At 56.8% G+C, this 21,029-nt stretch overlaps 1 protein-coding gene across 1 annotated transcript; it reads right to left on the minus strand.

Annotated features, from left to right (window-relative positions):
- Positions 1-1,562: 1,562 nt before the first annotated feature.
- PPP3CC (protein phosphatase 3 catalytic subunit gamma) lies at positions 1,563-19,906 on the minus strand. The gene is made up of 11 exons (XM_064175450.1): positions 19,726-19,906; positions 18,471-18,610; positions 16,521-16,598; positions 16,311-16,405; positions 14,268-14,393; positions 11,223-11,300; positions 9,730-9,756; positions 7,689-7,770; positions 5,594-5,691; positions 4,356-4,385; positions 1,563-1,840 (listed from the first exon to the last, which is right to left on the minus strand). The coding sequence occupies exons 1-11, from the start codon at positions 19,831-19,833 to the stop codon at positions 1,674-1,676; spliced, it is 1,029 nt and encodes a 342-aa protein (XP_064031520.1). The 5' UTR covers positions 19,834-19,906; the 3' UTR covers positions 1,563-1,673.
- Between the last annotated feature and the right edge of the window lie 1,123 nt (positions 19,907-21,029).

Here is a 21,029-nt window from a genome sequence, read left to right on the forward strand (position 1 = left end):
AGTGGCTCCAAACTGTCTCAGAATGAACCAAAACCTCCCAGAGTGGCTCCAAACCCTCCCTGAGTGGTTCCAGAATCCCCCAGAATGGCCTCAAAACCTCCCAAACCCTCCCAGAATGAACCAAACCAGAGCCAAATTTGGGTCAATTTTTGAAATTTTTGAATTTTTTTTTCCTTTTTTTTTTTTTTTCCATTTTTATCTTTTTTTTTTTTTTTGCCTTTCATTTTTTTGTATCTCCTTTAGGCTGATTCCCACTGCACATTTAAGACACTTCTAGACAAATTCAATCCTTGGATCAGCAAAATAAACCAAACCCAAACACAGCACAGGAGAGAAAACAACAAAAAAAAGGAAAGAAAGAAAAGTTGGGGAAAAAGGGGAAAAAGCAGGGGAAAAGGGGAAAGGGAGAGGGAAAAGGGGGGAAAGAAAAGGGAAAAAAAAGAAAGGGAGAAAAGGGAAAAGGGGAAAAAAGGAAAAAAAGGAAGGGAAGGGAAAGGGGAAGAAAAGAAAGGAGGTGGAAGGAGAGGAGAGGTGGAAGGAGAGGAGAGGTGGAAGGAGAGGAGAGGTGGAAGGAGAGGAGAGGTGGAAGGAGAGGAGAGGAGAGGTGGAAGGAGAGGAGAGGAGAGGTGGAAGGAGAGGAGAGGAGAGGTGGAAGGAGAGGAGAGGAGAGGTGGAAGGAGAGGAGAGGAGAGGTGGAAGGAGAAAAGAGGAGAGGTGGAAGGAGAAAAGAGGAGAGGTGGAAGGAGAGGAGAGGAGAGGTGGAAGGAGAGGAGAGGAGAGGTGGAAGGAGAGGAGAGGAGGTGGAAGGAGAGGAGAGGAGAGGTGGAAGGAGAGGAGAGGAGAGGTGGAAGGAGAGGAGAGGAGAGGTGGAAGGAGAGGAGAGGAGAGGTGGAAGGAGAGGAGAGGAGAGGTGGAAGGAGAGGAGAGGAGAGGTGGAAGGAGAGGAGAGGAGAGGTGGAAGGAGAGGAGAGGAGAGGTGGAAGGAGAGGAGAGGAGAGGTGGAAGGAGAGGAGAGAAGAGGTGGAAAGAGAAGAAAGGAGGTGGAAGGAGAGGAGAGGAGAGGTGGAAGGAGAGGAGAGGAGAGGTGGAAGGAGAGGAGAGGAGAGGTGGAAGGAGAGGAGAGGAGAGGTGGAAGGAGAGGAGAGGAGAGGTGGAAAGAGAAGAAAGGAGGTGGAAGGAGAGGAGAGGAGGTGGAAGGAGAGGAGAGGAGGTGGAAGGAGAGGAGAGGAGGTGGAAAGAGAAGGAGAAGGAACTGAAGATGCTCCCAAGCCAAAACTCAACCCAGATCAAGCCCCAACCCCCAAAGGAAAAGCAAAAGGAAACCAAACCCCAAAGAAAACTGAGACAAAACAATCAAAGTGGAGACTTTTTATAGACCCAACATAAATAAAACCCCAAATAAAAACCAAGCCCTCCCCTACCTCCTCCCCCTCCCCCACCCCAACAACCACCCCCAGCCCACCCCACACCACCACCACCACCACCGACGGCTGCGCTCCGGCTCCCCCTGCTGGCGCCTCCGGGTATTGCGCCGCTTTTTTTTTGGTCTCCCTCCCCCCTCCCCCCTCCCCCCCTTCATAATAACAATAATTAATAATTAACAATAATAATAATAATAATAATAAATAAATAAAACTCCTCAAGGTCGGGGTCTGGCAGCCGCTGGGGGGCCCTCACTGGGCTTTCTTGTCGGCAGAGTTTGTGGTGGTGCTGACCAAGGTCACCTGCCCGTCCCCGTGCAGAGAATCCTTGCGGGGAGGCATCCGCTCGTTGATGCGGTCCAGCCCCCGAGCCTCCTCGAAGCTGCGGATCTTGTGCTGGGGTGAAAACCCTCGGATGGCTGCCAGGGACACAGAAGTGAGGGTGGAGTGGTCAGGGCTGGGAGAGGACCTCGAGGATCAGCCCAGTTCCAACCCAGTCAGCCCCATGGAGCGTGGGAAGATGTGGAGGGGATGGAATTGGGGGCATGGAAAGCAGCTGCCTGGTTGGGAGAGACTTAGAACCAAGCACAGACCTGTCAGGGCTGGAAGTGGGCTTTGAGGATCATCCCAATTCCAACCCACTCCACCCCATAGAGCAGGGGAAGATGTGGAGGGGATGGAATTGGGGGCATGGAAAGCAGCTGCCTGGCTGGAGGCAGTTAAGAACCAAGCACAGAACTGTCAGGGCTGGAGGATCAGCCCAGTTCCAACCCAGTCCACCCCATGGAGCATGGGAAGATGTGGAGGGGATGGAATTGGGGGCATGGAAAGCAGCTGCCTGGTTGGGAGAGACTTAGGATCAAGCACTGAATTGTCAGGGCTGGAAAGGACCTGAAGGATCAAAAGTGCCCAAATTTCACCCATCCTCCTCTCCAAAACACAGGAGGACCTTGAGGAGCTGGAGCAGGTCAACAGAGCTGGGGAAGGGTCTGGAGAAGAGGGCTGGGGAGGAGGAGGCTGAGGAGAGACCTCATTGCTCTCTGCAGCTCCCTGACAGGAGGCTGGAGCCAGCTGGACTTGGGCTCTTCTCCCAAGGAACAAGGGCCAGGGCAAGAGGAAATGGCCTCAAGTTGCCCCAGGGCAGGTTCAGCTTGGCCATGAGGAACAATTTCTTCCCCTTGAGGGTTGCCAAGCTCTGGCCCAGGGCAGTGGTGGAGTCCCTACCCCTGGAGGGTTCTCCAAGCCCTGGAGCTGTGGTGCTCAGGACCATGTTTTGGTGCTGTTCTGGGGCAGTGCTGGGCTAAGGCTTGGACCTGATGATCTGAAAGGTCTCTTCCAGCCAAAACGATCCCATGGGCCCTCAGGGGACTGATTCCTCCCCATCACCAGCTCAGGGAGGGGGCACAGGGCAGCTGGGGGGTGCCACCTCTGCAGCTCACAGCAGCCATTCGCTCTGGTCCCCTGATGGTTTCAGTTTGAAGCCACTTTGGAAGCAGGAACTCAACAACCAGACAGGTGCTCAACCTCCCCCAAGGCAGGGAAAGGTCAGGGAAAGCTCCCAAGCTGGCAAACAGGACACCAAACAACAGCAAAAAGCCCAAGAGGACACAGACACCACCCCAGGGCCTCAGAGCCACCACACACCGCAGCAGGAGAGGGGAAGGAGCCAGTCCTGGGGGGGACAAACAATTCTTGCATGACCAGACCCAAGAGGAGTGAGCCCCACTGAGGGCAGGCTCAGCTCTGCCCCACCACCACTGAGGGCATCCCCCCTGTGCTGAGCCCAAGGGTCTTGGTGCCACAGAGAGCTGAGAAGCACAGAACCAGGCAGGGCTGGCAGGGAGCACAAGGAGCAGCCAGTGCCAGCCCCTGCCATGCCCAGGGACACCTCACACCAGAGCAGGCTGCACACAGCCTCAGCCAGCCTGGCCTCAAACACCTCCAGCCATGGGGCCTCAACCCCCTCCCTGGGCAGCCCCTGCCAGGCTCTCACCACTCTCCTGCTCAACAACTTCCTCCTCACCTCCAGCCTCACTCTCCCCATTTCCAGCTCTGTTCCATCCCCCCCACTCCTGCCACTCCCTGGCAGCCTCAAAAGTCCCTCCCCAGCTCTCTTGTAGCCCACTTAAGACACTGCCAGGCCACAAGAAGGTCCCCTGGGAGCCTGCTCCTCTCCAGCCTGCACAGCCCCAACTGCCTCAGGCTCTGCTCACAGCAGAGATGGGTTTGGGCCAAGTCCTTTGAGGAGCACTTGGTTGGTTTGCAGCCAAACTTCCTTCGGTTCTCCACCTTGAGAGGGCTCACTTGGACCTCCTCCTTGAGCCTCACCTAGACCAGACCCCCTTGAAGCTCACCTGGACCCCTTTGGGGCTCCTCTAGACCTCCTTGGGGCTCTCCTAGACTAGACTTCCCTTGGGGCTCACCTGGACCTCCTTGAGGCTCACCTAGAACCCCCTTGGGGCTCACTTGGACCCCCTTGAGGCTCCCCTAGACTAAACCTCTTTGAGGCTCACCTAAACCCCCTTGGGGCTCACCTGGACCTCCTCCTTGGGGCTCACCTGGACCTCCTCCTTGGGGCTCACCTGGACCCCCTCCTTGGGGCTCACCTGGACCCCCTCCTTGGGGCTCACCTAAACCCCCTTGGGACTCAACTAGACCCCCTTGGGGCTCACCTGGACCCCCCTGGGGCACACCTAGACCCCCCTGGGTGCTCACCTGCACCCCAAGCAGCCTATTGTGCATTCTTTTGCTCCCCAGCAGGGGACTTTTGTCCTCTCCAACTTCTGGTGATGCAAGAGGAGATTAAAACCAACCACCCCCCCACCCACCCCCCACCCACCCAAAGCTGTCCCAAGGCAGGGCAAGGCTCCTGGAGGGCAGCAGACAGACACAGAGAGGGATGAGTGGGGTGCCCCTGGTGGGTTCTAACCATACCTTCCCGTGCCTCTACCGCTTCTACTGTGGCTGCCAGACAGAAGAGCAGTGGCATGCAACAAAACATTGGAGAGAGAGGGGAAAGAGAACAAAAGAAACAAAACAAAACAGAGTGACAGTGAGTGACCAACCTCACCTCCACCCACGGGGAGCCCACAGCCCCCCCAACTCCCCACAGCCCCCCCCCAGAGGGGAAAAAAACAACATCTGGGGAGAAATGGGGAAGGGGGAAAAAAAAAAGAGGTGAGAGGAGCTGGAGGGGAAAAAGGGAGGAAGGAAAATCCCTGAGGGGGGTGGGGATGGTGAGAGGCTTCTGTCCTTGTGTGCAGTGACTGGAGCTGGGATGGGGATAGAGGCAGCAGGGAGGGAGGAGCAGAGAGGGGGCAGGTGTTGGGGGAGAAGTGGGGAAGAAGAGGGGGCAGGGGAGGGAGGGGCAGGGGAGGGAGAAAGAGAGAAGGGGAGAGAGGAAGAGGGGAGGGAGAAGGGGAGAGAGGAAGAGGGGAGGGAGAAGGGGAGAGAGGAAGAGGGGAGGGAGAAGGGGAGAGAGGAAGAGGGGAGGGAGAAGGGGAGAGAGGAAGAGGGGAGGGAGAAGGGGAGAGAGGAAGAGGGGAGGGAGAAGGGGAGAGAGGAAGAGGGGAGGGAGAAGGGGAGAGAGGAAGAGGGGAGGGAGAAGGGGGAGGAAGGAGCTTGCTCACTGCCCCACTCCCCCAGCCCAGCTGAGTGGGAGCCAAGTGCCTGTCAGGCAGCACAGCACCACCCAAAGCCAGGGCAAAGCCACGGGGCTGGGGGAAGGCTTCAGAAGCACCAAGGAGAGCTGAGAGCATCTTCCCTCAAGAGCTGCCTGTGGGATTCAGCCCTGCAGGGCTACAACTGGGGGGCTTTAGGGCAAGGCCAAGGCAGCAGGAGCAGCTCCCCCCAGATGCTGCTCAGAGGGCAGCAGCAGGCAGCAGCAGGCAGCAGCAGGCAGCAGGATGCTGCCCGGGCAGGGAAAGGACTGACTGAAAGCAAGGCAGGGGCTGTGGGCAGGCTGCTGGGGGCTTTGCTGCAGCCTCCTGGAGGGCAGCTGGGGAAGCTCCTGGAAGGTTCTCCACGTCCCCACCTATGGCTTCTGCTGGCTCCTGCTTCTGAAGCCTTCCTCTGCAGCACCTCCTGGGCCCCCTGGCAGCCTGAGGCAAGGCAGGGGGGGGGCTGAGTGGTTGGGTGTGGGGGCAGTGGGGGGCAGGTTGGTCCTTACTCACCGGTCTGCAGGGTCTGTCTCCCCCCTGAGAGCACTCCCAGGGGCAGGGTACCTGTGGGAGTCAGGCCCTTGAGGGTCAGCACACTCTCACTCTCCTCCCTGCAAGAGAGAGACAACACAACCAGCTCAGAGACCCCTGGGGCTGAGGGGCCATGGAGAGGGTTGGCTTGGAGCTCATCCAGTCCAACCACTGCCTGACTCTGCCAGGGCTGGGGCTGAGCCATGGCCCCCAGCACCACCTCTGGGGCTTGGAAACCCCCCCAGGGGTGGGCATCCAGACACCTCCCTGGGCAGCCTGTGCCAGGCTCTGGGAGCCCTTTCAGTGAAGAAGATTCTTCAGTCTCCAACCTAAACCTCCCCTGGGGCAACCTGAGGCCAATGCCTCTTGTCCTGTCTCTTGCTCCCTGGGAGCAGAGCCCAACCCCCAGCTGGCTCCAGCCTCCTCCCAGGGGTTGTAGAGAGCCACAAGGTCTCCCCTCAGCCTCCTTTTCTCCAGCCTCAGCTCCCTCAGCTCCTTCTCTTGTTCTCCAGACCCTTCCCCAGCTTTGTTGCCCTTCTCTGGACCTGCTCCAGCTCCTCAATGTCCTTCTTAGGAGTGAGGGGCCCAAACCTGACCCCAGCACTCAAGCTGTGACCTCAGCAGTGCCCAGTCCAGGGGCACAATCCCTGCCCTGCTCCTGCTGCCCACAGCATTGCTGAGCCAGGCCAGGCTGCTGGTGCCCTTCTTGGCCACCTGGGCACCCCCTGGCTCATCCTTAGCTGCTGTCACCCACCAACCCCAGGACCCTCAGCTCCTTCTCTTGTTCTCCAGACCCTTCCCCCCAGCTTTACTGCCCTTCTCCAGCCCTTCGAGGTCCTTCTTGGGTGAGGGAATTCATAGTGAGCTACTAAGAGCTCACCACAGCGACCATTTAGGTCCACACGAGGCTGCTGGTGGAGGGTGGCATAAGGACTGGAGTCTGCCCTGTGCTGGGCACAGCCTGATCTGGGCACTGAGCACAGCCCTGCCCTAGAAATGCAGGAGCTCTGCTGAGTGAACCACCACGCCCATGGCAGTGCCAGCCCAGCAAAGGCAGCCTGGGAGGGCTAAATGCCCTGAATCAGCTCCAGTTCTGCTCCAGAGGAGAGTTTGAGTCATGCACCCAGGAACCACCACCCTCAGCCTCTGCCTCTGGGTCTCAGAAGATAGCAGAAGTGACAGAACAAGAGGAAATGGCCTCAAGTTGCCCCTAGGAAGGTTCAGCTTGGCCATGAGGAACAACTTCTTCCCCAGGCTGCTCAGGGCAGTGGTGGAGTCCCCACCCCTGAAGGGGTCTCAAAGCTTGGAGCTGTGGTGCTGAGGGCCATGGCTTGGTGCTGCCCTGGGGCAGTGCTGGGCAGAGGCTGGCTCCAGGACCTGGCAGGTCTCTTCCAGCCCATGCCATGGCTCCAGGAGCTGTGCTGTGGTTGCCAGCTCAGGCAGGCTGCACCTGATGCTCTTCCACTCAGGACTCTGTCTCCATGGTTCCTGCAGGCATCCCACAGGACTCCCAGATCCACAAACCCCAACCTGAGTCATTTTGTTCTCTCTCTCCCATGGCACTGCCTCTTAGGAGGCATGGATGGGTCTTGATTTGGATGCCCAACCTCAACCTCCTCTGCTCCAGTTCCCAACCACTGAACTCCCTCCTGCTGCCCAACCTCAACCTCCCCTGCTCCACTTCCCAACCACTGAACTCCCTCCTGCTGCCCAACCTCAACCTTCCCAACCACTGCCTCTCACCTTGTCACTCCAAGCCCTCCTGAAGAGCCTTCACCTACTGAAATCATAGCCCCACAGAACCAAGCAGGTTGGCAGAGAGCTCCAAGCTCCTCCAGCCCAACCTGTGCCCCAGCCCTGCCCAACCAACCAGCCCATGGCACTAAGTGCCTCATCCAGCCTTGGCTTCAACACCTCCAGGGAATGGGTTGGAAGAGACTGGGATAAATTCCACACCTCAAAGACTTCTTCCCCCAGCAGGACCTTGCCCAGCATCCTCCTCTGACTTTGTTCTTCTGCTTTCCCACCCAGCCACCCCCTTCAAACTCTGCCCCCCTGCCCCCAGCTGCCTGCCCACCTCAGGACTGAGAAGACTCTTGCCATCTTCCCAATGGCTCTGATCTTATTCCTGATGATCTCCTTCCTCACCGTTGTCCCACCTGTGGGAAGAGAAGAAACAAACCACACACCACAAGAGCAGCATGTTAAAGGCTTTGGGGTGTTTTGAATCCTGCTTTTCCAGGCAATAGGAAGCATCTGCCTGACTCCAGGGAGGTCAAAACCAAACCAAAACCAAACCCAAACCAAGAAATGATGATTGACAAAAGAACCAACCGGAGAGTGGAGAGAGCTGCAAGGAGGAGCAGTGAGAAAAGGGCAACACCAAGGAGATGACACAAGGGGGGCGGGGGGGGGAAAAAGAGGTCTAAGAAAGAGAGTTAGAACCAGCAAGGGAAAGGAAACCAAACAACCAAACAAGGGCTGAGGAAGGTCTGGTTGGAAGCTCAACCAGGTCTGATCACACTGCCACAGGATGGGACACGAATGGAGCCAGCCACGGAGCAAGGCAGGAGGAGGCTGAGGAGGAGCTGACTGCTGTGCTGGCCATGGAAGGAGGAGAGTGACACAAGCAGCAGCTTTGGCATCCAACAGGCATGGTGAAAGGGCTGGCTGGAGCCTTGCAGCCCTGGCTTTGACCCCCAACCCTCACCCAGGCTGAACACAAGAGGGAGAAGATTGGTGAAGTCCTTTCTCTTCCTCCCTCTTCTAGCCAAGAGCCAACAGGAGAGAGAAGAATGGAAGAGGGGGGAAAGAACTGAAAAAACAAACCAAAAGAAAGGAAAAGAGGAAGGAAGGAAGGAAAGGCAGAACTGAAAAGAGGAACCAAATCCATCTCCTCTCAGCTGAGATTCCTCACATGGCCCCAGCTACAACATCAGGACAGTCCAAGCCAAACCAGAGGAGGTCTAAACATGCACCGAGCTGGCTCAGCCATGCACTAGAAGTGGCTGCATTCAGGAGCCAACAGAGATAGAGCCAGGAGGTAGCTTCTCAAGTTCCTGGAGGAGCACAGAAGGGTTAAAACTAAAAAAAAGGAGAGAAAGGGAAAAAGCAAAAGGAGGGAAAAAGCAAAAGGAAAAGGAGGGAAAAAGCAAAAGGAAAAGGAGGGAAAAAGCAAAAGGAAAAGGAGGGAAAAAGCAAAAGGAAAAGGAGGGAAAAAGCAAAAGGAAAAGGAGGGAAAAAGCAAAAGGAAAAGGAGGGAAAAAGCAAAAGGAAAAGGAGGGAAAAAGCAAAAGGAAAAGGAGGGAAAAAGCAAAAGGAAAAGGAGGGAAAAAGCAAAAGGAAAAGGAGGGAAAAAGCAAAAGGAAAAGGAGGGAAAAAGCAAAAGGAAAAGGAGGGAAAAAGCAAAAGGAAAAGGAGGGAAAAAGCAAAAGGAAAAGGAGGGAAAAAGCAAAAGGAAAAGGAGGGAAAAAGCAAAAGGAAAAGGAGGGAAAAAGCAAAAGGAAAAGGAGGGAAAAAGCAAAAGGAAAAGGAGGGAAAAAGCAAAAGGAAAAGGAGGGAAAAAGCAAAAGGAAAAGGAGGGAAAAAGCAAAAGGAAAAGGAGGGAAAAAGCAAAAGGAAAAGGAGGGAAAAAGCAAAAGGAAAAGGAGGGAAAAAGCAAAAGGAAAAGGAGGGAAAAAGCAAAAGGAAAAGGAGGGAAAAAGCAAAAGGAAAAGGAGGGAAAAAGCAAAAGGAAAAGGAAGGAAAAGCAAAAGGAAAAGGAAGGAAAAGCAAAAGGAAAAGGAAGGAAGAGCAAAAGGAGGGAAGAGCAAAAGGAGGGAAGAGCAAAAGGAGGGAAGAGCAAAAGAGAAGAGAGAGGGAGGGGGGAAAAAAAGAGAAGAACAAAACCCCCCAACAGCTTCAGGTGAGAACTGAAAAGGAGAGACGAAGAAGCTGCCCCCAAATTAAGTCAGCTACTGATCAGTCCGAGTCTGAGGGAGTCTGGTGGCAAACAGGCAGTGGAGGGGAGGAAAGAAAATATCCAGGACAAGAGAGGGATGAAAAGAAACAGAAGCAAAGGAAAGGACAAAAAGAGTGGAGAGAAAAGTGAAAGCTGGTAGCAAATTCTAGCTGGGTACCTTTCGGATAGCTTGAAATGTAGTGATCTTCAGGGAGAGGAGACACCAAGAAACAAGGAGATGGAGACAGAGATAGAAGAAACAAATTTAATTCTCATGGGGGAGGAGAAAGAAGAATTTAAAAAGCAAAAAAACAGCCAAAAAGGAACAAAAAAACAAACCAGGAAGGAAGGGGAAAGGAAAACAAAGAAACCACAGCACAAAAGAAAAGAAAATGCAAATGGGAGAAGAAGGCTCAAAGGGGTTAAAAAGGCTCAACCTGTTGATACAAAACAGTGGAAGGTCCTTGTAGCCCTCCCCCACCCCCCCACATGGGTGTTCTGCTTCTCCTGAGGGACACATTGGTCCTCACCCTGCATGGAGCAGGACAGGAAGCTCCCCTGGAAGGCCTTGTGAATGCTCACAGCCCCCACCCCACACACAGCTTGCTTCATGCCCCCACACAGGTCACAGGATGGAGCTGGGCTGGAAGGGACCTGAAAGCTGATCCAGATCCAAAGACATTCATGGAGTGGGTTGGGAGGGACCTGAAAGCTGATCCAGTTCCAAAGGGATTCATGGAGTGGGTTGGGAGGGACCTGAAAGCTGATCCAGATCCAAAGGGATTCATGGAGTGGGTTGGGAGGGACCTGAAAGCTGATCCAGATCCTAAGGGATTCATGGAGTGGGTTGGGAGGGACCTGAAAGCTGATCCAGATCCAAAGACATTCATGGAGTGGGTTGGGAGGGACCTGAAAGCTCTTCCAGCTCCAAAGGGATTCATGGAGTGGGTTTGGGTTGGCAGTGCCCTCTAAGATCACCCAGTACCAAAGAAACTCATGAACTGGGTTGGAAGGGACCTGAAAGCTGATCCAGATCCAAAGAGACTCATGGATATGGTTGGGTTGGAAGGGACCTCAAAGCTCATCCAGTTCCAACCCCCCCTGCCAGAGGCAGGGACACCTGCAGCAGCCCAGGTTGCTCAAGGCCTCCTCCAACCTGGCCTTCAGCACCTCCAGAGGCATCCACAGCCTCTCTCTGGGCTCCTTTTAGGTCATCACCAAGAGGTCCCCCCCAGACAGAGCTCTGCAGCTGCTTTGTCCCTTTGATGCAAGACCTTTCTGGGGTGACCCAAGAAGTTCACCTTTGCAGAGGAGAAGCTTGGGTGGAGAGTTTGGTGCTGCAAATTTGGAATTGGGAGTGGAAACAACTAAAACCAAGTGGGAAGCAGTGCCTGGCAGGAGCAGGAGAAGCTGGCAGGGAGCATCTGTGGCAGCAGAATTTGGGTTTGCTTTCTCTGGGAGTGAATAGAAAAGGAAAAACAAAGAAGAAAAGAAAGCAAGCAAGAAAAAAACCAACCCCAGGTGCATCCTACCACCAGAAAACCCCACAAAGGACAGGGAGCAGAGACCCAGGGCTGGGCATGGAGCTCAAAAAGACCTTCCCAACCTTCAGGCCCACCCAGTGCCAGCAGCTTGGGTCAAAGGGTTGGCTGTGGCTGTGCTGCTTTTTACCTTCCAATGTCTCATCCCCATCTGAAATCAGTTCATCGTCAGAGCAGATGTTGAGGATGTTGACCAGCATCTCTGTGACTGCAAGAGGGCAGAGAGGAGGAGGTCAGTGCCCTGGGTACCCCAAGCTCCTCTCTTCTCCCTCTCACTCTGTGCTTTGGATGGGAGGGGAAAGGCAGGAAAAACTACTCATGGAATGGTCTAGGTTGGAAGGGACCTCAAGGATCATCCAGCTCCAACTGTCCCTGCTCTGGACAGCTCCTACCTTGGCATGGCTCTGGTTTTATCCCGTCCTTGCTTTGGACAGCTCCTACCTTGGCATGGCTCTGCTTTTATCCTGTCCTTGCTTTGGACAGCTCCTACCTTGGCATGGCTCTGGTTTTATCCTGTCCTTGCTTTGGACAGCTCCTACCTTGGCATGGCTCTGGTTTTATCCCGTCCTTGCTTTGGACAGCTCCTACCTTGGCATGGCTCTGCTTTTATCCTGTCCTTGCTTTGGACAGCTCCTACCTTGGCATGGCTCTGGTTTTATCCTGTCCTTGCTTTGGACAGCTCCTACCTTGGCATGGCTCTGGTTTTATCCCGTCCTTGCTTTGGACAGCTCCTACCTTGGCATGGCTCTGCTTTTATCCTGTCCTTGCTTTGGACAGCTCCTACCTTGGCATGGCTCTGCTTTTATCCTGTCCTTGCTTTGGACAGCTCCTACCTTGGCATGGCTCTGCTTTTATCCTGTCCCTGCTCTGGACAGCTCCTACCTTGGCATGGCTCTGCTTTTATCCTGTCCCTGCTCTGGACAGCTCCTACCTTGGCATGGCTCTGCTTTTATCCTGTCCCTGCTTTGGACAGCTCCTACCTTTGTACAGCTCTGGTTTTATCCCATCCCTACTTTGGACAGCTCTGGTTTTATCCCATCCCTGCCTTTGTATGGCTCTTGGTTTTATCCCACCCCTGTTTTGGACAGCTCCTACCTTGGCATGGCTCTGCTTTTATCCTGTCCCTGCTCTGGACAGCTCCTACTTTGGCATGGCTCTGGTTTTATCCTGTCCCTGCTTTGGACAGCTCCTACCTTTGTACAGCTCTGGTTTTATCCCATCCCTGCCCTTGTACAGCTCTGGTTTTATCCCATCCCTGCCCTTGTACAGCTCTGGTTTTATCCCATCCCTGCCTTTGTATGGCTCTTGGTTTTATCCCACCCCTGTTTTGGACAGCTCCTACCTTGGCATGGCTCTGCTTTTATCCCATCCCTGTCTAAGGACTTCTGTGGCCTGGGTCTCTATGATTGGACATTGCCTGCAGCCTCACAAGGCTGCTCCTGCAGAGGGATCCATGCAGGGGCCAGAGCTGAGTGCCTCTGTGAGGGTAAAGCTGTGCTTACAGCTTAGCCTTTCCCATTGCCTGACTTCCTAAACAGCCAAACTTATCCCTAACATCCTTCTGGAAGATAATCCCAACCAAACAGGCTGCTACCAACCCAACCTAACTCTGTGCAGAGCTCTGGGGGGTGAGGTTCCAGCAGAACAAACCCATTCTACTGTGAGGTGTTTCCTGACTCAGCCACGTTAATGCTCTGCCCCCATGACAGGCAGGAGAGGGCAGACAAGGAGGGGTCTGAAGGGACCACACCAAAAGGGATCTCAAGGTCGTTTCTAACTCTGCAGAGTGGAGACCCAAAGATGCTTTTAGCTGCAGCCTGCTGCTGGCTGGCAGCAGTACCAGGAGCAGAAGACATCCTCCACCCCTCCTGCCAAGGAGGTGGCTGAGGGCCAAGCATAGCACAGATGAAGCAGATGTGGGGAGGGAGGTGCCAGCAGTCACACAAGAACAGGCTGGGCTTGCTCAAGGTCTCATCTCAACACCCCCTCCCCAGACCTGCACTAGAGGCCACCTGGCTCTGAGAACATTGAATCTTGGGGAGAGTTCAACTTCTGGGTGCTCAAAGTCACAGGGAAGGGCTCTTTGGTGCCTCAAAGTCAGGAAAAATGCCCCCTTGGTACCTCAAAGCCACAGAAAATAGCCCTTTGGTACCTCAAAGTAAGAAAAAATAACCCTTTGGTGCCTGAAAGCCACAAAAATATCCCTTTGGTGCCCCAAAGTCACCAAAAAATGTCCCTTTGGAGCCTCAAAGTCAGGCAAAATAGCACTGGGGTGAGGTTTAAGCTCCACGGGGTGGGATTTAAACCCCCTGGGATGGGATTGAGACTCCTGGGGTGGGATTTAAACCCTCTGGGATGGGATTCAGACTCCTAGGGTGGGATTTAAACCCTCTGGGATGGGATTCAGACTCCTGGGGTGGGATTTAAACCCTCTGGGATGGGATTGAGACTCCTGGGGTGGGATTTAAACCCTCTGGGATGGGATTCAGACTCCTAGGGTGGGATTTAAACCCCCTGGGATGGGATTCAGACTCCTGGGGTGGGATTTAAACTCCCTGGGGTGGGATTGAGACTCCTGGGGTGGGATTTAAACCCCCTGGGATGGGATCCATACTCCTGGGGTGGGATTTAAAACCCCTGGGAGGGGATTCAGACTCCTGAGGTGGGTTTTATCCCTCCTGGGAGGGGATTCAGACTCTCTGGGGTGCCTTTTAAACACCCTGGGGCAGATCTCAGACCCCCTGGGGTGGGACCCAGGCCCAGCAGGAGCTCTGGATCCCTTTTTTGCTGGGAAATGGAGGCAAAACCTTGGTCCTATTTTAAGCTTCCTCATCTCCTTGCCAGCAGAAGCAGCCTTGCAAGTGGAGCCAACACTTCCTCCCCAGTGGGCCACAAGCCAAGGGGGGAGATTTTCCTGTCCCTGTTGCAAACCCAAGGGCAAGCTCTGCCAAGTCCCAGGTGGGGCCACCCCAGCCCAGCAGCAGTGCAGGAACAGCAGGCAAGGATCCATTCTGCTGCTGAGAGCTTCCCACACCTCTTCACTTCCCCTCCTCTGCAGGTTGAGCTCCTCCTCGCCCTGGGCTCTCTGCTTCCATTCAGCAGCCTGTGTTGGCTTCTAACACTGAGGGGTGGGGGCTGGGAGCAATCATAAGCAAAGGAGGAAGATTTCCCTTACCCTTTTCCCCAACAAAAGGCAAAGACCACGTGAAGACATCCATGAAGTTGGGGAGCCAGTAGGGGTGTGGGGAGCAGTTGAACTGCCTGATGTTCATGACGTTGTTTTCGTACTTGAGTACAGCAGCTAAGGAGAGGGAACAGAGAGGAGACAAAAACCATGGCCCCAGGGCACTGCACCTCCCCCCAGAGCTCAGCAAACTTCCTGAAGCCACAGCAGCTGGCAGGAAGCAGAACCAGGCAGGGCTGGAGGGGACCACAAGGAGCAGCCAGTGCCAACCCCTGCCATGCCCAGGGACACCTCACACCAGAGCAGGCTGCACACAGCCTCAGCCAGCCTGGCCTCAAACACCTCCAGGGATGAAGCTTCCACCACCTCCCTGGGCAGCCCCTGCCAGGCTCTCACCACTCTCCTGCTCAACAACTTCCTCCTCACCTCCAGCCTCACTCTCCCCATTTCCAGCTCTGTTCCATCCCCCCCAGTCCTCTCCCTACCTGACAGCCTCAAAAGTCCCTCCCCAACTCTCTTGTAGCCCCTTAAGGCACTGCAAGGCCACAAGAAGGTCCCCTGGGAGCCTTCTCCTCTCCAGCCTGCACAGCCCCAACTGCCTCAGGCTCTGCTCACAGCACAGGAGGGTTTGGGCCAAGTCTTTCGAGGAGCACTTGGCTGGTGTGCAGCCAAACTTCCTTTGGTTCTTTACCTTGAGAGGGCTCAAAGCCATGGGGAGGTGGTGCTGAGGGCCAGGGGGAGGTGGTGCTGAGGGCCATAGGGACCTAGAGTCTGACTCTCCCCACCTCCAGCTTTGCTCCATCCCCCCCAGCCCTTACACTCCCTCACGGCCTCAAAAGTCCCTCCCCAGCTTTTTGGAGCCCCCTTCAGATGCTGGCAGGCCACAAGAAGGTCCCCTGGGAGCCTCCTCTGCTGCAGCCTGCACAGCCCCAACTCTTTCAGGCTGTCCCCACAGCATCCCCAGCAAGGTTTAAGCCATACCCAGGCCAGGTGAAGCCAGGAGGTTGCTTCCCCTCCAGCCTGTCCCAGCAGCAGAGGTTGACTGAACGAAGCTGCTGAGCTTTAGGCAACTCAAAAAGTGACAACAGAGCTCAGAGGCAGAGTGAGGAGGTGAAAAGCAGCCCCAGGGAGGGGAGCTGCTCACTCTGCTCATGTGGTTCTAGGGGCAGAGGATAGCACAGAGCTTGCAGGCATCAGCAGTGCTCAGCTGGCAGAGGGTTGGGGATGGAAAGGCTGTTCCAGGCTTGCAAGTCTCTGAGCTGGAGCTGGGGAATGCAGCAGCTTGCAGCTGGTGAGTCAGGAGCAAAGCTGCTTCACCTCACAGCTGGGATGCAGACAGAGCAGAGGAGAGAGTGGGCAAGGAGAGGGAATTCCTCAATCCCAGCGTGGAGCAGTGGGAAGGCAGCTCTGGAGCTCAGCCAGGCTAAGCCCCCCCTGCCCCAGCAGGGCACCCCCAGCAGCTTGCCCAGCAGCACAGTGCCCAGGGGGGGTTGGCAGCTCTGCACACAAGGAGGCTCCACAGCCTCTCTGGGCAGCCTGCTCCAGGCCTCAGCACCCTCACAACAAACAACTTTCTCCTCCTCTTCAGCTGGAGCCTTCTGGAGTCCACTTTGTGCCCACTGCCCCTTGGCCTGGCACTGGGCACCACTCAGCAGAGCCTGGCCCCAGCCTCTTGCCCCCCACAGCTCCTTCAGCTCTTGCTCAGCACTGCTCAGATGCCCTCTGGGGCTGCTCTCCTGCAGGCTCTCAGCCCCAGGGCTCAGCCTTTGCTCCCCCCAGAGCTGCTCCAGGCACCTCAGCATCCTCCCAGCCTGCCCTGGACTCTCTGCAGCACTTCCCTGTCCCTCTGCCCCTGGGGAGCCCAAACCTGTCCCCAGCACTGCAGCTGTGGCCCCAGCAGGGCAGAAGAGCAGCAGGGCAGAACCTCCCTCCCCCTGTTTGCCTCCTCAGTGCACCCCAGGGAGATGGAGAGGACCTTTCTGCAGGCCTGGGGCCATGCAAAGAGCAGCAGGGGCCTGGCCCTGCCTGCCTTACCCTTGTTGTTGTAGACATCTAAGTAATTGGGTGCAGAGAAGATGGTGATGAGCGATGGGAAGCCTGTGGTCTGGCTCTTCCTGTACATGCGGTACCTGGAATGAAGAGGGCAGGGGTTAGAGAGGCTGCAGAGCCCGGGGGGAGCAGGAGGGAGAGGTGGGAGGTGGAGGGGGGCAGGGAGAGAGAAGCTGCTCGGCTGGCAGCACTTACCCTGCGTCCTGGGCTTCGTGAGCTCGGATTACAGATAACAAACTGTTGTTCTGCAGGAACTCGCAGACCGCAGGGTAGCTGCGGGAGAGAGGGGAGGGGAAGGTCACCAAGAGGTCTGCAGCGGCAGCCCTGGGGCAGGCAGCAGCACCGCAACTGCCCAACGAGCTGGGAGCAGAGTGGGGTGAGAGCAGCCCTGAAGGAAGAGCCTTGGGGGTGCTGGGTGCTGAGCAGCTCCCCAGGGGCCAGCAGTGCCCTCCTGCAGCCTAGCAGGCAGCTGTGTGCTGGCTGCAGGCAGAGCAGTGTGGGCAGCAGGGCAGGAGAGGGGATTGTGCCTCTGGGCTCTGCTCTGCTCAGACCTCACCTCCAGTCCTGCCTCCTGTCCCCAGCAGGAGGAGGGCTCAGAGCTGCTGGAGGGAGGCCAGAGGAGGCCACAAAGATGCTGCCAGGGCTGGAGCAGCTCTGCTGTGAGCACAGGCTGAGGGAGCTGGGGGGGTGCAGCCTGCAGAGGAGAAGGCTCCAGGGGGACCTCAGAGCTGCTGCCAAGAGCTGAAGGGATCCTGCAGGGAGGCTGCAGAGAGACTTTGGCTGAGGGTGCCCAGAGCCAGGCCCAGGGGGAATGGTTTGGAGCTGAGGCAGAGCAGGCTGAGAGTGGAGCTGAGGAAGGAGCTGTGCAGTGTGAGGGTGGTGAGAGCCTGGCACAGGCTGCCCAGGGAGACTGTGGCTGCCTCCTGCCTGGGGGTGCTCAGGGCCAGGCTGGGTGAAGCTCTGAGCAGCTGAGCCAGGCTGAGAGCTGTCCCTGCCCCGCGGCAGGAGGTTGGAGCAGAGGAGCTCTGAGCTCCCTTCCAGCCTGAGCCATTCCATGACTCTCTCATTTCCTCGAGTCTCTGCTACTGTCCAACGCCTGCAAAGCTCTGCAGAGGCTCTGTGCCAGCCCAGGGCAGCAGCTCTGCCTTCCAGCACAGCCATTTCATCAGTCACAGCATCCAAGGAGAGCTCAGCATTACAGCAGGGGGGAAAACAAACAGGAGTTGGTGTGTCAGAGCCAGTTGCAGGCTGCCCCCGAGCCAGGGATGCTGTGAGTGCAGAGCAGTTTATCTGCACACAGACCTCAGCCCCCCTGAACCACTCAGGCTGGAAAAGCCTTTCAAGCTCCTCCACTCCAACCATTCTCTGCCTCTACCACGGCTGGGGCTGAGCCATGGCCCTCAGCACCACCTCTCCATGGCAGGGAACTCAACCACCTCCCTGGGCAGCCTGGGCCAGGCTCTGAGAACCCTTCCAGGGATGAACTTTTCTTCTCTCTCCAACCTAAACCTGCCCTGGGGCACCTTGAGGCCATTTCCTCTTGTCCTGCCCCTTGCTCCTTGGCACAGGTTGCAGTCCCCAGCTAGCTGCAGCCTCCTCCCAGGGAGCTGTAGAGACCCAGAAGGTCTCCCCTCAGCCTCCTCTTCTCCAGGCTCTCCCCAGCTCCCTCAGCTCCTTCTCTTGCTCTCCAGACCCTTCCCCAGCTCCTCCTTAGAGTGAGGGACCCAAAACTGACCCAGCACTCAAGCTGTGGCCTCAGCAGTGCCCACTCCAAGGGGCCAATCCTGCCCTGCTCCTGCTGCCCACACCATTGCTGTTCCTTATCAGGCTGCTGCTGCCCTCCTTGCCCACCTGGGCACCCCCTGGCTCATCTCCAGCTGCTGCCAACCCCCCCCCCCCGCCAGCTCTTTCTCTGCAGCTCCCAACCACTCTGCCCCAAGCCTGGAGCCTTCCTGGAGCTGTTGTGACCCAAGTGCAGTTCCCAGCCCTTGACCTTGTTGAACCTCATCCCTGCTGCCAGCCTGGCCTGGTGCCCTCTGTACAGCCTCCAACCCTCCAGCAGCTCAACAACCCACCCAGGTGGGTGTAAAGGGAGACACAGAGCTGCAGCCCCCCCCAAAGCCTCCCCCCCAACCCCTCTCTTACCTGTAGAAATAGGAGCAGCCTCTGACAGTGTTGTGGGCAAAGTGCTCCAAGGTTTTCTCATTGCCATAATCCTCTGAGGGATCAGACCAGAGCAGGTCACACATTGGGCCAAAGGCTGGAGGCTCCTTGAACCTGTCTAACTGAAGATGGAGACAAAATCAGGGCAGGGCTGGGCAAAGCTGCAGCAGAGGAGGCAGATCTGGGCTGGGGAGGTGCAGAGCACAGGAGCCACAACCTGAAAGTGCACCTGAGAGGCAAGCAAGCAAATTAACCACACAGCTGACAGAGTGGGTTGGGTTGGAAGGGACCTTAGAGATCATGGAATGGCTTAGACTGGGAAGGAGCTCAGAGATCATCTGCTCCAACCTCCTCACCATGCCCAGGGACAGCTCTCAGCCTGGCTCAGCTGCTCAGAGCTTCATCCAGCCTGGACCTGAGCACCCCCAGGCAGGAGGCAGCCACAGCCTCCCTGGGCAGCCTGTGCCAGGCTCTCACCACCCTCACACCGCACAGCTCCTTCCTCAGCTCCACTCTCAGCCTGCTCTGCCTCAGCTCCAAACCATTCCCCCTGGGCCTGGCTCTGGGCACCCTCAGCAAAAGTCTCTCTGCAGCCTTCCTGCAGGATCCCTTCAGCTCTTGGCAGCAGCTCTGAGGTCCCCCTGGAGCCTTCTCCTCTGCACCCCCCCAGCTCCCTCAGCCTGTGCTCACAGCAGAGCTGCTCCAGCCCTGGCAGCATCTTTGTGACCTCCTCTGGCCTCCCTCCAGCAGCTCTGAGTCCTTCTGCTGGGGACAGCAGCACTGGAGGCAGGACTGGAGGTGAGGTCTGAGCAGAGCAGAGCCCAGGGGCACAATCCCCTCTCCTGCCCTGCTGCCCACACTGCTCTGGCTGCAGCCAGCACACAGCTGCCTGCTGGGCTGCAGGAGGGCACTGCTGGCTGCTGGGGAGCTGCTCAGCACCCAACACCCCCAAGGCTCTTCAGGGCTGCAGGAGGGCACTGCTGGCCCCTGGGGAGCTGCTCAGCACCCAGCACCTCCAAGGCTCTGTCTTCAGGGCTGCAGGAGGGCACTGCTGGCCCCTGGGGAGCTGCTCAGCACCCAACACCCCCAAGCCTCTTCCTTCAGGGCTGCTCTCACCTCACTCTGCCCCCAGCTTGTTCCAGTTTCCAACCCCACTGCTCAGGGCCTCGCCCACCCTGGCCCTGACTCCCTCTGGGGGGGAGGCCATGGCAGGCAGGCAGGCCAAGAGCTGACTTACTTTCCTAATGTCATCTAGACAGGTGATCTCTGGGGAGAGGCCTCCATGCACACAGAGGAACTGCTGGTTCAGGAGGGCAGCAAGGGGAAGACAGTCGAAGGTGTCCATGCAGGCGTCGTAGACTCGCTCCGAGTACTTGATTCGACCTGGCCAGGGGAGGGCAAGAAGAGAGTTCACCTCCTCACTCACACACCAAAGCCAAGCTGAGGTTTGGAGGGGTCTGACCTTCTGGAAGTCATCCCTGCAGCCAAAGCCAGGGGGGAGAAGCAGCACCGAGCAAAGCTCTGCTCAGCCACTGAGCTGGGAAAGGGAGCTGGAGGAGCTCTGGGTGCGAGAGAGAGGAGAAGGCTGCTGTGAGCCCCCCCAGGCAGCCCTGAGCCTCTGAAGTGGCACAGATGTCTGTGGGATATTTAATCACTGAGGGTGGAAAAGCTCTCTAAGGTCATCAAGTTCAACCTGGTACCAAAGATAGACTGGAAGGAACCCTCAAAGGTCAGCTTGGCACAACCGCCCTGCAGGCAGCAGCTCCAGCCAGAGCAGGCTGCCCAGGCCACAGCAAGGCTGAGCCTGAGTCCCCTCAGCCCCCATGGCCACTGGGCACCTCCCTGGATCAGAGAATGATAGAACCAAGCAGGCTGGCAGAGAGCTCAGCCAGCCCAACCCAGCCCCCAGCCCTGCCCAACCACCCATGCCATGGCACTCAGTGCCCCAGCCAGGCTTGGCTACAACACCTCCAGCCATGGGCACTGCACCACCTCCCTGGGCAGCCCATTCCAGTGCCAATCACTCTCTCTGCCAGGAGCTTCCTCCTCACAGCCAGATGAGACCAAACCCAGCTGGCTCCAGCCTGCTTCAGCCAAAGGTCTCCTCTCAGCCTCCTCTTCAGGCTGAACAGCCTCAGCTCCCCTCAGCTGCTCCTTCCCAGCCTCTGTCCCCCAGATCCTCCCCCAGCTTCCCTGCCCTCCTTTGGGCATGGCTCCACCTCTTCCCTCCACGCTCTCAGTGCCACATCCCCACACACTCAGGACTTGCAGATTTGGGCTTTGGAGTTTTAATTCACCTTCCATTTCGATGTGAACCTCCATTTACTGATGGGTTTTGGGGTTGTTTGTACCAGGAGGTGAGACAGAAGAGGCAGAGGAAAAGAAACCCAAACCCAAGCCCAGGCCCAGGGCAGGTTGTGCACCCCAGAGCCAAAGCAGACCCCACTCAGACAGCAAGAGGAGTGGAGAGGCAGAAAGGGAGGTGTTGAGGTGAGATTTGAGACTCCCAGGTGAAGGCATTTAGACAATGGGGGGGCGGAA

Source organism: Pogoniulus pusillus, chromosome 42, assembly GCF_015220805.1.
Source record: "Pogoniulus pusillus isolate bPogPus1 chromosome 42, bPogPus1.pri, whole genome shotgun sequence".
Classification (NCBI taxonomy): Eukaryota; Metazoa; Chordata; class Aves; order Piciformes; family Lybiidae; genus Pogoniulus; species Pogoniulus pusillus.

What these genes read in the sequence shown, in the direction of transcription:
- PPP3CC (XM_064175450.1), bottom strand. Translation starts at nt 19,833, where the DNA reads ATGGACACCTTCGACTGTCTTCCCCTTGCTGCCCTCCTGAACCAGCAG. An exon ending in GTCTAGATGACATTAGGAAA is followed by an intron (nt 18,611 to 19,725) that starts GTAAGTCAGCTC and finishes CTCCATCTTCAG; the next exon opens with TTAGACAGGTTCAAGGAGCC. An exon ending in AGATGTCTACAACAACAAGG is followed by an intron (nt 14,394 to 16,310) that starts GTAAGGCAGGCA and finishes CCCTCTCCTTAG; the next exon opens with CTGCTGTACTCAAGTACGAA.